Here is a 16,263-nt window from a genome sequence, read left to right as displayed (position 1 = left end):
GGCTTTCACTACAATTCAAAGGGATCATCTACTTAGGGGGAGTTTCTGCCTTCTACTCAAGCTAATTCCACTAGCTCTCTGTTTGTGTGCAGACTAAATAAGTCTTTGTATGACCTTAAGCAGGCATCAAGACAGTGGTTCTCAAAGTTTTCCTCTGCTTTGCTAGCCCATGGTTTTATCCAATCTTCAGCTGATCACACTTTATTCACTTGACAAAAAAATAACTATTTCATTGCATTACTAATTATGTAGATGATATCATCATGACTAGTAATGAGGATGCTGTTGTAGCTAATTTAAAGAAATATATTCATTCTCAATTTAAGCTCAAAGACCTTGGACCTTTGAACAGTCTTGAGATTGCTCGTTCCACAAAAGGCATTACAATTTTGCAAAGGAAGTATGCTCTTGAGATATTGTCTGATTCAGGGTATTTGGCTTGTAAACCAGCCTCATTTCCTATGGACCAGAACTTGAGATTATCCAACAAACAAAAGGAAAGCCTCTCTTAGATCCTATTTATTACAGGAGATTCGTGGGTAGACTTCTCTACTTAACCATTACAAGACCCGACTTATCATTTTCTGTTCAAATGTTAAGTCAGTATGTTGCAAATCCTACTGAAATTCATTTGGCAGCTACTCATCGTGTCCTGAGATACATCAAAAGCAACCCTGGTCAAGGGTTATTCTTCCCATCAACAAATGATCTACAATTGAAGGCATTTTGTGATGCAGATTGGGTTGCATGCAGAGATACTAGAAAGTCCATTACTGGGTTTTGTGTATTTCTTGGACAGTCCCTCATTTCATGGAAATCCAAGAAGCAAAATACAGTGTCTAGGTCTACAGTAGTGTGATACCCAGTATTTTAGTGTATTTTAACTAAAGGATTTATTTAATGAATTTTAATATTAGTTCTCTTGTTTTAAATTTAGCAAATTTCTCGTTCGATTTATTTTATGATTTTTTTAGATGTGAAATTTATTTTGATGTGCTCTCTTAATATTAAATATTGTTTTGCATTTAAATTGTTCTTTAATTTAAATTAGTTTATTTTTAGACTTTAAATTATTGTGTTGTTGGATTTTTATTTCTTATTTTATTTTAGCTAGTCACTGCATTTAAATTCTTTTATTCAACTTACTGTTTTGAATTTTTTTCGTTGGATCAATTTCGTGACCCAAGTTGTGAGGACTGGACCTCATTTCTTTCCTTTCATTTTTCTTTTTTCCTTTTTCTTTTTTCTCTTCTTTTCTTCTTCTTTCTCCTCTGGTTCTTCCCTACGCGCGAACCACTCTATCTCCCTCTCCCCGTCCATTTTCTTCTCCTCCACCCAACGCAGCCGTGCACTTTCCGTAAGCCACACCACCCCTCCCATTCTCTTCCCCTCCAGCCGGTGACCTCACCCTTCCAATCTCAGCCTCTCTCGTGCTGTTGTTAACTGCCACACATGAACCCAAGCCGAGGCCAAATTTCGTCCCAGCTCCACCGCCGTCCCACCACTGGCCACCACTTCTTCACCACTTCACCACCGACCCTTTAGCCTCCAAACCACCCTTCTCCAGCTCCGATCTGCCACCGGTGAAGCCCAACCATTTCACTTTTCGATTTGGCCTTTTTTGGCTTTTGACCGCCACCTACGCCCTACCCTAGCCTTCCCTCGTCTTTGTTTGTCTCTGTTCAAATTTTGGTATTGTAAGATCCATAGCCATAGTGCATTTTGCACTGTTACGTTGCTGTGCCGCCACAGTTTGCACCTCATTGATACTCTGAAAATTATATTATAACATTATAAGTATTTTCTGAATGACTTTTTGAGATTTAAATATATTTTTCACTAACAAATCTTTGTGATCTGATTGGTTGTGCTGGACTGATTCCGAGGAGTTTGAGAGTTTGTTGGATTTGGAGGATGGAGTTGTTTGTGTGATTGGTTTATGCTGCGATTGGTTGGTTGTTGATTATTTGTGTCGTCTCATATACATTGCATAATGGCACGCATGTTCATGTTTGTAAAGGAAAATTGGGTTTTCCATAATTGTATGCATGTTCATGTGTATATTTAAAAATTGGATTTTCATGTGATAAATGATTTTGGGTATGTTTGAAATGAATGGATTAAATGGTTTGAGTCAGAAGTACTGTAGGGATGGTGGTAGAGTCCCGCCTGTGATTCTCGCCTACGGTGCATGCGGTAGGGACGGATGTAAGCAGAGATGGTGGTAGTTCGGCCTGTGATTCCTGCCTACAGTCAGAGTTGTAGGGATGGTGGTAAGCAGTGATATTGGTGGTAGTCCCGCCTTTTGATTCCCGTCTACAGTGCTTTGATAAATTGAAAGAGTGGTAAAAGGAACTGTAGGGATGATGGTAGAATCCCGACTATGATTCCCACCAATAGTGCTCTGATAGATTGAAAGAGACGTAAAATGAACTGTAGGGATCGTGGTAGAGTCCCGCCTACAGTGCATGAGGTAGAGATGGTGGTAGCCCGGCTTGCAATTCCCGCATACAGTGGGAGCTGTAGGGATGGTGATAAGCCGGGATGGTCGTAGTCTCACCTGTGATTCCTGCCTATGGTACACGCGGTAGGGATGGTGGTAAAGTCCCGCCTGCGATTCCCGCCTACAGTGTTAATTGGATATTTATGTGGACCATTTTATGAAAAAATTGTGAATTTTACATTGGGCTATTTTTTGAGAGAATGACGGATATGTTTTAATGGATATATTTTTGGGCCAAAATGAGATTTTGGCGTGCATTGGAAAATATTCATTTTCGGGAAAAATGATTTTTGGATCACATGCACATTTCATCAAATGCATGCATATTTGTTGTTGAATGAATGTATTTTTATCTCTTGGGATGTTTGGTCTATTACTTACTTGCGGTACCGTTTCTTGGTATCGTAGATTTTGTTGTAGATGAGGATACAGAGCCTGAGTATGTGGCTCCACCTGAGGAGTGATCGGGAATCACTTTATCATGGGATGGGATTTGTTTCTCGCTTTTGGGTTCCTATATTTTTATGCTTTCACTGGACAACTGTATTGCTTTTTAAAACGCTTTGGTTTAAGTGAATTTGTATTTAACAATTCTACTATTTAGTTGATCGACTTAACTTATCTGCTGTGTCTTTTGTCTTACACGTGTTGCATGTGCACACACTTAGCACTTGTCATTGGGGTGTGTAACCCGTATTGTCATTATCCCACCTCGATTTCCATGTGTCCGTACATGAAATTTGGGGGCGTCACAAGCAGAGGCTGAATACCATGCTATGGCAACAACAACATGTGAAATTACTTGGCTGCAACACTTGCTCAAAGATTTATTTGCACCACAGTCCAAACCAACTGTGCTTTTTTGTGCCAATGAGGCTGCCATGCACCTAGCAACCAATTCAGTTTTTCATGAATGTACAAAACAAATTGACATTGATTGTCATATTGTTAGGGAAAAACTATTGGTAGGCACTATGAAAACATTACATGTTTCCTTAGCTGGTAGATATTTTGACTAAGCCTCTTGGCAACAATCTCTTCTCTAATATTCTTTTCAAGATGGGTGTTATTAACATTTGTACTCCATCTTGAGGGGGAGTATTAAATTATAAGTCAAAATGATACAAGTCAGTAAAATTACATGTGTAGAAGTCAGTTATGTTAGTTAGCTATCAATATATGTGTATAAATAGAGGTCTGATTCATGTAAAAAGATACTGTGATACCTCGTATTATCATATATTTTTAATTGAATGATTATTTTATTTAATATTATTAGTGATTCTCTTGTTTTAAATTTAACGTGTTTCTCATTGTATTATTTTGTGATTTCTAAGTTGTGAAATTTATTTTGATGTGATTTCTTGATATTAATTATTGCTTTGTTTTTAAATTGCTCTTTACTTTAAATTATTTAATTGTTGGGTTTACTTATTTTATTTTATTAATATTTAGTTGTAGTGTTTTAATTGTCTTGTATTTATTTTATTGTACCGTTTTTAATTTATTGGACCCTTTATTTTTGGGTGGACTTGTTTTAGTGGGTTTCAAATTCTGTTTTGGGCCAATCGTGTAGCCTCTTGAAGCCCAGCCCCTTTGCATTTTAGCCAGCCCTCTCTTTTCTCCTCAAACGGTGTGTTTTGGCCTTTTAGCCCTTAGGACTTTTATTCTTTTTCTTTTCCTTCTCTTGCCGCACGCCTCCTACTTCTCTTTTTCTTCATTTGTTTTATTTTCTTCTTCTCTCCTCCTATGCAGAATGCTTCTCTTCTTCTCTTGGTAAGTAATTCTTTTTCTCTTTTGGTTTTTCCCTTCTTCTGCTACTGACTGTGTGTTCCTTTCTTCTCTTTAGTTTTATTTTTTTTTTATCTATTCTTGTTGATTTCTACAGGTCCAAAACCATGAGCCTCCATGTTCGTTTCTCATTCTATTTTTCCCTTGGCATTTTCGCATTTATGCTCATGAGAAGCCCTTTGCATTTCTGGCTTTTTTTGCTCCCCAAACCATGCGATGTTTTGTTGGCCTCACCATGCCATTGTTTTGGTCCAAGCCGTGAGCTCCATCTTGGTTTTGTGTAGTTATTTTTCTTTTGCCGTGAACACCATTGTTCAGCCCTTTATCTTCTAGTATTTATCTTGTAAATCAGCACATTTTCTTCTTCAAAATTTCCCTTCAAATTTCCTTGTTTTGAGCCCCTTTTTCAATCTCTAAAATCGAGTTTGTTGGTGATTTTATTTCGGGTTCACTTTTGGCAATAACCGGGTGCTTGTGCACTTGATCTTTCAGAATTTTCTTTTTTTAGCATTGTAAGTAATTTTTCAAAGAATTTCATGAAATTTAAATATATTTTTGCACCAGCAAATTTTCTGCAATCTGGTTGGTTGTGCCGGACATTAAGTCTGAGGAGTATGAGGGTCGGTTGAATGTAAGGATGGGTTCTTTATTTAATTGAATTATGCTTGCGTGCATTTATGTTTGGCATCATGGCATTTATTGCATCATTTCATGCATGCTCATGTGTCGTGAATGAAAATTGAGTTTTCATGTGAGATGATTTTTGGATATGTTTGAAATGAATATATTGAACGGATTGAAGGGGCAGAAAAAGGAACTATAGGGATGGTGGTAGAGTCCCACTTGCGATTCTCACATATTGTGCACGCAGTAGGGATGGTGGTAGTCCCGCCTATGATTCCCTTCTACAGTGCAAGTTGTAAGGATGATAGTAGTCCCACCTGTGATTCTCGCCTACGGTGCATGCGGTAGGGATGATAGTAGAGTTCTGCCTGTGATTCCCGCCTACGGTGCTAGTGGTATGGATGGTGGTAAGCAGAGATGGTGGTAGTCCCGCTTGTGATTCCCACCTACGGTACACGTGGTAGGGATTGTGGTAAGCAGGGATGGTGGTAGTTCTGCCTGCGATTCCAGCTTATAGTGCAAGCTGTAGGGATGATGATAAGAAAGGATGGTGGTAGGGACGCCTTTGATTCCCACCTACAACGATTGATAAATGATATATTAGGCCATTCTCCAGGAAAATGACGGTTTATGATTTGATGGATACGAGCACCATTGTTTGGGCCATTTTCTTGGAAAATAACAAATATGTTTCAGGTCAAATGAGATTTTTGGCGTGCGTTGGAAAATAATCATTTTCGGGAAAAATGAGGGTTTTGGGTCACATTCGTGTTTCATCATGTGCACGCATATTTGTTGGATGTATTAATGTATTTTTATCTCTTAGTTTGTTTGGGTGATTACTTACTGAGATTCACAATCTTATTGTATTCGACATCTTGCGGTTCCATTTTATGGAATCGTAGATTTTGATGTTGATGAAGATGTTGAGTCTGAGGGATCGGCTTCACTAAAGGAGTGACATGTGGTCGTTTTTTGCATTATAGGATTTGTTTCCCTTTTGTCTATGTATTTGGCTTTTTACTTTATTTTCACGGATAACTGTATAATTTTCAATAATACTTTTATTTTGGTAGTTTGTATTTAAAATTCTGGTACTAGATTGACTTATTTAATTTATTTGTTGCGTTTTTTGTTGTACACTTTTTGCTTGACCACACACTTGAAACTTATCGTTGGGATGTGTGACTTGTGTTGTTATCATCCCGACGTCACGATTCCCGGGTTTCCATACATGGGAGTTGAGGCGTTACATATACAAGAAATACGAAAGTTTTGATCAGTTTTCTCTCCAAGACACAATTTTCTTTCTACTTTCTTGCAATACATTTTTTCTTCCTTTTCTGATACTAGTCTTTTCGTATAAAACAAATGTTAAGATGGAACGTACATTAGGATTGTTGTAATGAATTCTCTTCTTTCATTGACCCACTTTTGAGATATTTATGAAGTCCTTCCGCGCGAATTAAACAAACGTCAAAATCAAACACCCGTGAAGATTGGTCTATTGAATTTCTTGTATGAACTTTGGACTTTTGGGATTTCCTGATGCAGGGGAAGTTTCTGGGTAAGCCAACTTGCAATACAATTTACACGGTTTTGAATTGATCAAGAACTCCTTCCACGTTAATTAAACAAACGTCAAAATCAAACAGTACTCATTAAGATTGTTCTATTGAATTTCTTGTAGGAACATTAGACTTTAATTGAGATTTCCTAACGCGGTAGAATTGAAGATTTATCACATCCAAAAAATTAAATATGATGCTGTAGCAGTATCTGTGGCTGATGTCGAAAGAAGCCACTGCTTTTAGATCTGAGGGGGAAGTCATCCACTGGTGTTACAATGAGTTTCTATATCATGATGCTCGCTGTAGCATGGCTTATCATTCAGTGAAGGGAACTTAAGTTTACAGCAAAGTCGATGGAATTTATATAAATATTATAAGTATTCTGCCATATTCTTGTTTCTATTTTAGCTTCGCCATTCTTGGGGGTTGTGGTTTGTTTGTTTTTTTAAACCAATATTATTTATACTTATAATTTTATACGCATAATGATATATACTGTTTTTAAAATTAATTATGAAGATTTTAAAATTAAAGTTAAAAATAAAAAATTAATAAAATTAAATTAAATATTTAATATGTATAATATTATGCATAAAGTTAATTATAAATAGATTAAGACAATTTTTTTAAATATGGAATTAAGCACTTTCACAATTTCGTACATGATAAACTAATTAATCTACTACTCATTGATGGTTTGATGACTGTCAGGTTTAGGGCCTCAAATGAGACACAAAATTATCATTTAATTTCATTTCATCTTATTTCTAAATATAATTTAAATACAAAATTTCATGTGATTGGGTGGAGTAGTTCTAGTACCAAAACGGGTGGTTGAGGCTAGCTAGTTCTCTTGAGCCACATGAAATTAATTAATGTGAAACGATGAACACAGCCCGCACCCTACGTATACGACCCGCGGCCTCCATCATCATCTACTCATGCTGATCTGTATCATGTCTTTGTTTGTTTAGCCCGTCTTTCGGGATAGTTTTTTGTGCTTCAGAAATTCAACGATATGGACATAAAAAATCACAAGACTTTAAACATCCAATGATTTGTGAACCAAAATTATCTAAAATGCTGACCAGAATTATGAACCCAAAACGTGTTGAAGCACGGAAGTCATTCAAATATATGGACTTGAGCTAGCGTGCATTGACTTCCGGCCAATAATATTATACCGATAATATTCAAATATTAATATCATGAGTTTGATCTTTATTTATTTACTTTTTGATAAGTAAAACCAGAAACTTTATTGAAGGACATAGCAATCCAACCTTTCCCTAATCTTCTTCAAGAGATTTTAATCTGGAAGTACTTTCACAATTTTGTACATTGATAGACTAATTACTCTACTACTCATTGATAGTTTGATGACGGCCAGCGGGTTTGAGACCTTAGATGAAACACAAAATTATCATTTCATCTCATTTCTAAACATAATTCAAATACAAAATTTTTAAACTAATCATTATAATTTTTCCAAACTTTCAAATAAAAAATTAAAAACAATTCCAACTTTTTACAAATTCCCAAACAAAAATAATATTCTAAAACTATATTATTACAATATTTAATTTTATAATATTTTTTATTCAACTTTTTCTTTTTCATTTCTCAAAATCTAAAAAATTATTAACTCAAACTATTTCACTATTATTTACAAACATTCTTACAACTATTCCCAAATTCTCATATCATCTAACTCGGTTCCGTTCAGCCTATAAAAATTCAATTCTCAAATTCAAAATTCTCATCTCATCATTATAACTTTCTCAAATTCTCATACAAAATATAATAAATAATTCAATTTTTTCTTAAATTTTTCAAATCCTAAAATAATAATAATATTAAAATATAGTATTTTAATATTCTATCTTTAAACTCAAAGTTCTCGTATCAAAATTCTCACTTACCAAAAACACAACTGCGACGTGTAATTGAGAAAAGTTCAACAGTTCAGTGTACACAGAATTGACTGCTTTTAACTTTCGTACACTACTCTCTAATGACGTAAACTGCTACTAGTTGTCTTTTTAAGGGGAGCCCCATGCATGTCCAATATTTCTGTGCAGTAAGAACAAAGGAGAATTCAGGGCATTGTGAACACAATGACTTCTTCCATGTCCTTCCGTGCACTCTCTTCTTCCTCCTCTTCTACTGTTATATTTCCGCGGTTTTACGATGTATTCTTGAGCTTTAGAGGAGAAGACACTCACAATACTTTTAGTGCCCATCTCCACCATGCTTTGCTTCAAAATGGCATCCACACCTACATAGATGAGGACGAACTTAGAAGAGGTGATGAAATCTCACTTACACTTCTCCAAGCCATTGAAAATTCATGACTTTCAATTATCGTGCTCTCAGAAAACTATGCATCATCTATTTGGTGCTTGGATGAATTGCTCAACATTCTCAATTGCAAGGAAACAAAGCAACAAATAGTTTTACCTATATTTTATCATGTAAATCCATCGGATGTACGAAATCAAAGAGGCGGTTTTGGAGAAGCTTTGGCTGTATGTGTAGGAAAATTCAATGAAGATGTGAAGAAGGTGCAAAGGTGGAAGGCAGCCCTACAAGAAGTGGCCAATTTGGCTGGATACGAGTTGGAAAATGGGTAACTTTAACCACTCTTGTGCCTTTCATTGGAGATTTGTTATTACTATTATTATTGTTGTTATTATCATTATTATTTTTATTGTCTACACCATATAACTAAAATATAGCTACGGAATGCGCAAACGTTATGAAATCTTTTTGGAAAAAAGTAAGATCTATTATTAAAAAATTAATTTTGTTTCATGTAAGTATTATATTTACTTACTTTTTTCAAAGAGATTGCATGGCATTTACACACTTCACGGTTGCAAATATTTTTTCTAAAAAAAAAGTACTCTTGAAAACGGAAACAAATTTAAGAATGCATGTAAATGCAAACATGTGTAAAAGATATGAATCTAACAAAAAAGAGAGCATTACTTGTGGTCAACGCTTGTGCGGATTGGGATTTGGGGAGGGGGGATTCTATACCCTACAACCTACCACTTAATTTTTATTTTACTTTTGGTTGTGAGAAAATAACATATTAGATTATGTTGCTTGTTTTTCATGTGAAGAGTACTCCAGCTCATTAATTTATTTGTATGCAGGAATGAATCGAAATTCATCCAAGAAATCGTTCAAGAGGTCTCTAGAATGATAAATTATTCATATCTAAACATCGCAAAATATCTAGTTGGGCTGGAGTCTCGTGTGCAAGACATTGATTTGCTTTTATGTATCGGGATGAATGACATACGCATGGTGGGAATATTTGGAGTTGGTGGAATTGGTAAGACAACAATTGCCAAAAAGATCTATAACTCAATTTTTTCACAATTTGATGTTCATTGTTTCTTGACAAATGTTAGAGAAACTTCAAACAAAGTGGGTGGCTTGGTCCAAATGCAGAATACACTTCTTAATGAGATTCTAAAAGCCTCTAAATGTTTTGATGTTGGTAATGTTGATAGAGGAGTTTATGAGTTAAAGCGCAAATTTTGCTCTAGAAGGGTTCTCTTAATTCTTGATGATGTGGATAAGTTAGTCCAGTTAGAAACATTAGCTGGAGATCGTGATTGGTTTGGTTTAGGAAGTAGAATCATCATAACTACAAGAGATCAGAATTTATTAAATAACCATAAGGTTGATTCAAAATATGAAGTAAAGGGATTGGACCATAATGAAGCTCTTGAGCTCTTTAGTTGGCATGCTTTTGAGGAAGACAAACCTATTGAAGACTATGTGGAACTCTCTCAGCAAGTAATATCATATGCTGAGGGCCTTCCACTAGCTTTAACAGTGCTAGGCTCAGATCTAAGGGGTCAAAGTATAAATCAATGGAGAAGTGTATTAGATAAGTATAAAAGAATTCCTAGCAAAAATATTCAAGAAGTACTCTATATAAGTTACGATGGATTGGATGATAATGAGAAGGAGATTTTCCTCGATATTGCCTTTTTTTTCAAAGGACAACACATGGATTATGTCTTTAAAGTATTAGATAGTTGTGGTTTCTCTCCGAACAATGGTATCAAAAGGCTTATAGATAAGTGTCTTATAACAATTACCATTCACAATACATTGTGGATGCATGACTTACTACAAGATATGGGCAAAGAAATTGTTCGAAAGGAATCACGCAAAGAACCAGGTGCGCGTAGTAGATTATGGTTTCACGAAGATGTTCGCTATGTACTAGAGGAAAATGCAGTAAGTTCTTAGATTAAAAGCTCTTTTGATAAGTACTTATAAACAAAGATTTTAACGATCTGATTTTACTTGCACTCTTTTAAATTGTCTCATTAGGGAACAAACAATGTTGAGGGGATAAAAGTGGTTCTACCTGAGGGCGATGATCATGACATGATACGCTTGAGTCCTAAATCGTTTGCAAAGATGAAAAGACTCAGATTTTTTATAAGCCGTGGTGCACGCTTTTCTGGAAGATCAATTGATTATCTTTCTAATGAATTAAGAGTGCTTGATTGGTCAAACTGTCCTTTACAATCTTTGCCATCCAATTTCCGTGGAGAGAAGCTCATTGATTTTCAGCTGTATGGAGGCTGCATCAAGGACATTAGCGGCCAATTTAAGGTACAATTATTACTTTCCATATTTCCTTTCTTTAAACCCATGTGATCATGTGAACTTCCTCAGGGTTAATATATATTTGTTGTTTTTCAACAGAACTTGACGATAATGAAATTTTCTGAGTGTAAGTTCTTAACCAAAATCTCAAATATTTCAAGTTGCTCAAATTTAAAGGAATTGGATATTTTGGGTTGTAAAAATTTAGTCGAAGTTCATGATTCTGTTGGATTCCTAGATAAGCTTGTTCGTTTGCGTCTTTATCAATGCTCCAACCTGAAGAGTTTTCCAAGGCGTCTCACGTTGAGATCTCTAGAAGTTCTTACACTTCATAATTGCTCAAAACTTCAAAACTTTCCAGAAATCAAGTGTAAAATGGAATATTTATGTTTCATCTCATTATGGGGCACTGCAATAAAAGAATTGCCTTCATCCATTGGGTACCTCACTCCTGCGCTTAAAGAGTTACTTCTGGACCAATGCACAAAATTTATGTGTCTTCCTAGTAGCATTCATCAGTTGCAAAATCTAAAGGTGCTTTGTCGCAGTGATTGTATTAAAGGATGCTTCACTGGGATTGAACATTTCTCTATAGAAGGTTGCAAGGACTTGATGCGTCTCCCAATCAGCAATTCTCACTCGCAACATCGAAAGAGTCTTTCTTTCCATAATTATACAAATCTTTTAAAAGAAGAAATAAAATTATCATTTGGGGACGTCACTAGGTTTAAACATTTCCACATAACAATATTCAGACCGATTAAGAGGTCTGAACCAGAATCAAGTGCTGAATTACTACCACAACTCCGGTCATCGCTTTATTGGTATCTTGAGGAGTTCTCATTTTATTGCTCATCCACTTTGCAAGAGTTAGATCTATCTGGAATTGTTATTGTCAGCATTCCTTCGTGCATCGAAATCTTTGTTGAATTGAGGATTCTCAAACTATGGCATTGTGAGAAACTTCAAGAAATTTTGCATCTTCCACCAAATATACAAGAGCTATATGCTAGTGAGTGTATATCCTTGGAAAGATTCCCCGAAGTATCAAAAAAATTTCAATTCTATACATCATGTGGCTTGGGAGAGCTAAGATGGATTGATTTGTCCGGTTGCCATAAATTGCTTGCAAATATAGGGAGTCAAGTGCCAAATGCTTTATTTGTTGAGGTATGTCTCTATTTCTCTCTTTGTTTTTGTAGGTGTTTGTGTTTAAGGATTGCCTTGTCCTTGTGAAAATTTGCGATACATGTTTGACAGGAACATATTCAGGACCATTCGTGTGGAATTATATTTCTAGGGAATAAGATTCCAGATTGGTTTAGCCATACTAAGGAGCCTTCAAATAGAGATTCGTGTGAATTGGATATTAGTGGGCCCTTGTATTTGGATGAAATCATAGGAATTGTTTTCTGTGCTGTTCTTGGATCCAACCCGGATGACTCCCCCTCCGGTATTCGTGTTTTTATAGACAATAACATGCTCGTAGAAGCAAATTTTGAATTATTAGGAGATGGGGATCATGTATATCTAAATTATTCATTTCCAAAATGTATCAAGCAATGGCTACAGTACCCAACAAGAGCCAATCTGAGGTTTATATTTCATAGCAATGAAGAAGTTGCAGTGATGTTTAAAAGTTGCGGAGTTCACATAATCTATAAGCATGAAGAGAATGAGAGTTTAACAGTTGGGGAGTGCTCAGTAGATTTATCGAATGGTATCCAACTTTGTAAGAGACGCTGAGATATTGATGAAGATCACAACTTGGAATTCAACAGGTGTCCACATTACAAGAGGTCCTCTCGAAACTAAAGCAATTCAAATGTGGTTGTCAATTGCGCAGATGTTGACGGTGATTTTGTAGAAACAGAAGGAGGCTCTAAGGGAAGTTTAAAAGAAGAATAAGTACCGGCCTCTCAATCTATATCCCAAGAAGGCCAGGGCAATTCGGAGAAGGCTTACTAGGCACTAGGTTAGTGTCTTTGCATTGATAAAATTCCCCAGTTTTTATTTTTTATTTTTTTATTATTGGATTAATTTTATTGGATTGGCTTCATGATATTAATGGCATGTTCAAGGATTTTATGCTACCGATGCAAAAGGGTTTCTCAAATGTCTAAGAAGTATGTGGCTCAAATCAAGTGGAACACATCTTACAGATAAAGCAGGCTAATGCCGAAAGTGGAGCGAGGTGTTAGTTGTCAATCCACGTCATCTTCCTACTCAGATATAAAACCAAGCAACTACAAGTCAGTTGCACATGAGGATCCAAAACCAGCTCAGGAAAAAGAATCTTCTGGAAAACAATTAGATGTGATCTAATAATATTGTGTAATTTAGTTTTTGTACTGAGGAATTTTCCCTTCTGTTCTAACAAAATCTTACAGCTGGCACTAGGCCATTGGCCCACCACATGTCTTTAAAAATGTCAGAATCATCTCGGCACATCACTCTCTATAAATAGGACATTGTACAAACAATACAAATCAATTGAGAGGAATATTTGAAAACTCTGTTTCCCGCATGGTATCCAGAGTCATTATAGACACTCATCTACCATGGCCGACGATCCTTCTACTCCTCTGCAAATAACCCCAGCCCCGAAATCATCTTCTTCTTCTTCCCCCCTCCTTCCACATCTTAATCATCTTGTTTCTGTCAAACTCACAAATGATAATTTCCTTATCTGGCGAGCTCATATAATTCCATATCTGAAAGGCCATGGTTGTTTCACTTTGTCGATGGGTCAAGTTCCCCACCTCCTCCTCTTCTATCTGACCAAACCACACCCAATCCTAAGTTTTTTAATTGGACTCAAACAGACCAAATCATCCTCAGTGCTATTATCTCCTCTTTATCTAATAATCTCATTGCTCAAGTTGTTGGCTATTCCACAACAAGGTAAGTTTAGGCTACTCTCGACAAACTCTTCTCCTCTCAATCTCATGCTCGTGTCATGCAACTTCGTTACCAACTTGCTACTGTGTCAAATGGTTCCTCCTCTGTCTCTAACTATTTTAGAAGGTCAAGCACCTCTCTGATGCTATGAGTGATGCCGGAACCCCCCTCTCCCCTCCTGAATTCGTCTCCTACTTGCTTACAGGATTGAGCAGTGGCTACGATGCATTTGTCACCTCAGTTACTACTCGCATTGATCCATTAGCCCTAAGGAGATTTTGGTCTTCTCGTAACCCATGAGAGTCGTCTCTCCCATTCCTCTCATTTGCCTCCCTTCACAGACCTCTCGGCAAATTTTACAACCTCTACGCACACTTGGTAATTATCATAGAAACAATCGCGGTAATTATCGAAGCCATGGTAGGGGTCGCACAAATTCTTTCTCCCCCCACAAATTTCACTCCTTCTTCTTCCCTTTAAAATACACCACTTCCTCACTCAAAACCCACCTGCCAGGTGTGTGGAAAAGTCGGACATAGTGCTATCAAATGCTACTACTAATTTGATCATGCTATCCAAAGTGAACCTCCTCGATCTTTCTCTGCCAACTACACCACATCGTCTTCTAGTCACGACTAGTCTTGGTACCCAAACACCGCAGTTACCAACCACCTCATGTGACTCCCTAACTCCCACATATGGAAATGCTGGAATTGTGACATCGGGATGATAACAACACGGGTCATGCACCTCAACAACAAGTGCGAAGTGTGTGCACATGCAACATGTGTAAGTCAAAAGACACAGCGGATAAGTTAAAGTCAATCAAATAATACTGAAATTGTTAAATATAAATTCACTTAATTACAAGCGTTTTAAAAGATATTACAGTTATCTGATGAAAACGTATATAAACCAAAATATAATAACCAAAAGTGGGAAATAAATCCCAACCCACGAAAAAGTGATCCTCGATCACTACTGCAGTGGAGCTGCATCCTCATTTGCATCAAAATCTACGGTACTATGAAACGATACTGCAAGTAAGTAATAGATCAAACAACCCAAGAGATAAAAATCCCAAACCCTCATTTTCCCAAAAAATGATTATTTTCTAACCTAAGCCAAAAATCTCATTTTGGCCTAGAAACCAACTTCATTAAAATAACCTCCGCCATTTTCATAGATAACGGTCCAATACCAAAATCAACCATCTTTCCAGAAAATGGTTCATATAAATCTCTTTATTCAAACCCCACAATTTTTTTTTTCAGAAAATGGCCTAAATAACCAATTAACATTGTAGGTGAGAATAGCAGGCAGGACTCTACCACTATCCCTACCACATGCACTGTAGGTGGGAATCACAGGTTGGACTACCACCATCCCTACAGCTCACATTGTAGGCAGGAATCACAGGGGAGACTATCACCATCCCTACAGCTCACATTGTAGGCGGGAATCACAGGCAAGACTACCATCATCCCTGCTTACCACCATCTCTATCGCATGCACTGTAGGCGGGACTCTACCACCGTCCCTGCTTACCACCATCCCTACAGTTCCTTTTACCTCTCTTTCAGTCTACCAGTGTACTGTAGGTGGGAATCACTGGTAGGACTCTACCACCATCCCTACTACATGCACCGTAGGCGGGAATCACAGGCGGGACTACTACCATCCCTTCTTACCAGCATCCTTACCGCATGCATCGTAGGAGGGAATAACAGGCGGGACTCTACTACTGTCCCTGCTTACCACCATCCCTACAGTTTCTCTCTCTCTCAAACCATTCAATCCATTCATTGCAAACATACCCAAATTTATTTCTCACATGAAAACCCAGTTTTCAAATATACACATGAACATATATGCAATTATGTGAAAACTCAGTTTTCATTTACAAACATGAACATACGTGCAATTATGCAATGTATATGATCGATATGACACAAATATTCAACAGCCAACAAATCCCAACATAATCCAATCACATAAACAACTCCATCCTCCAATCCAACCAACACCCAAATTCCTCAAACTCAACGTCCGACACAACCAACCAGATCACAATAGATTTGTTAGCACAAAATATATTTATATGTCAAAAGGTTCTTTAGAAAATACTTACAAAGCTATAATATAATATTCGGAGGATCAAAGAGATGCAAGAGGTGGCGGCACAACAACGCAATAGTGCAAATTGGACACGGGTCATGGGTCTTAAAAAAC

The 16,263-nt window shown here is 36.8% G+C and overlaps 2 protein-coding genes and 1 pseudogene across 3 annotated transcripts; all 3 read left to right on the top strand.

Moving 5' to 3' along the window:
- The window catches only part of LOC122295453, an 88,199-nt pseudogene that overhangs the window by 34,148 nt on the left and 37,788 nt on the right, over nt 1–16,263 (top strand).
- LOC122295450 (disease resistance protein RPV1-like) lies at nt 8,486–13,574 on the top strand. Of its 2 annotated transcripts, XR_006238079.1 has the most exons (6): nt 8,486–9,118; nt 9,651–10,752; nt 10,849–11,136; nt 11,230–12,300; nt 12,391–13,105; nt 13,212–13,574. XR_006238079.1 is itself a non-coding variant. In XM_043104472.1 (5 exons), exons 2-5 carry the CDS (start codon nt 9,697–9,699, stop codon nt 12,874–12,876), a joined length of 2,901 nt encoding a protein of 966 aa, XP_042960406.1. In that variant the 5' UTR covers nt 8,486–9,118; nt 9,651–9,696; the 3' UTR covers nt 12,877–13,574. The 2 variants fall into 2 exon arrangements, 1 of the variants encoding a protein (XP_042960406.1); XM_043104472.1 differs by having other exon boundaries at nt 12,391–13,574.
- Nucleotides 8,607–9,122, top strand: LOC122297020 (disease resistance protein RUN1-like). Its single transcript, XM_043106808.1, has 2 exons — nt 8,607–8,796; nt 8,866–9,122. The coding sequence occupies exons 1-2, from the start codon at nt 8,607–8,609 to the stop codon at nt 9,120–9,122; spliced, it is 447 nt and encodes a 148-aa protein (XP_042962742.1).

Source organism: Carya illinoinensis, chromosome 15 (assembly GCF_018687715.1).
Source record: "Carya illinoinensis cultivar Pawnee chromosome 15, C.illinoinensisPawnee_v1, whole genome shotgun sequence".
In the NCBI taxonomy this organism is placed as follows: domain Eukaryota; kingdom Viridiplantae; phylum Streptophyta; class Magnoliopsida; order Fagales; family Juglandaceae; genus Carya; species Carya illinoinensis.
The sequence above is the reverse complement of the archived record's forward strand: the minus strand, read 5'-3'. Positions and strand labels throughout refer to the sequence as shown.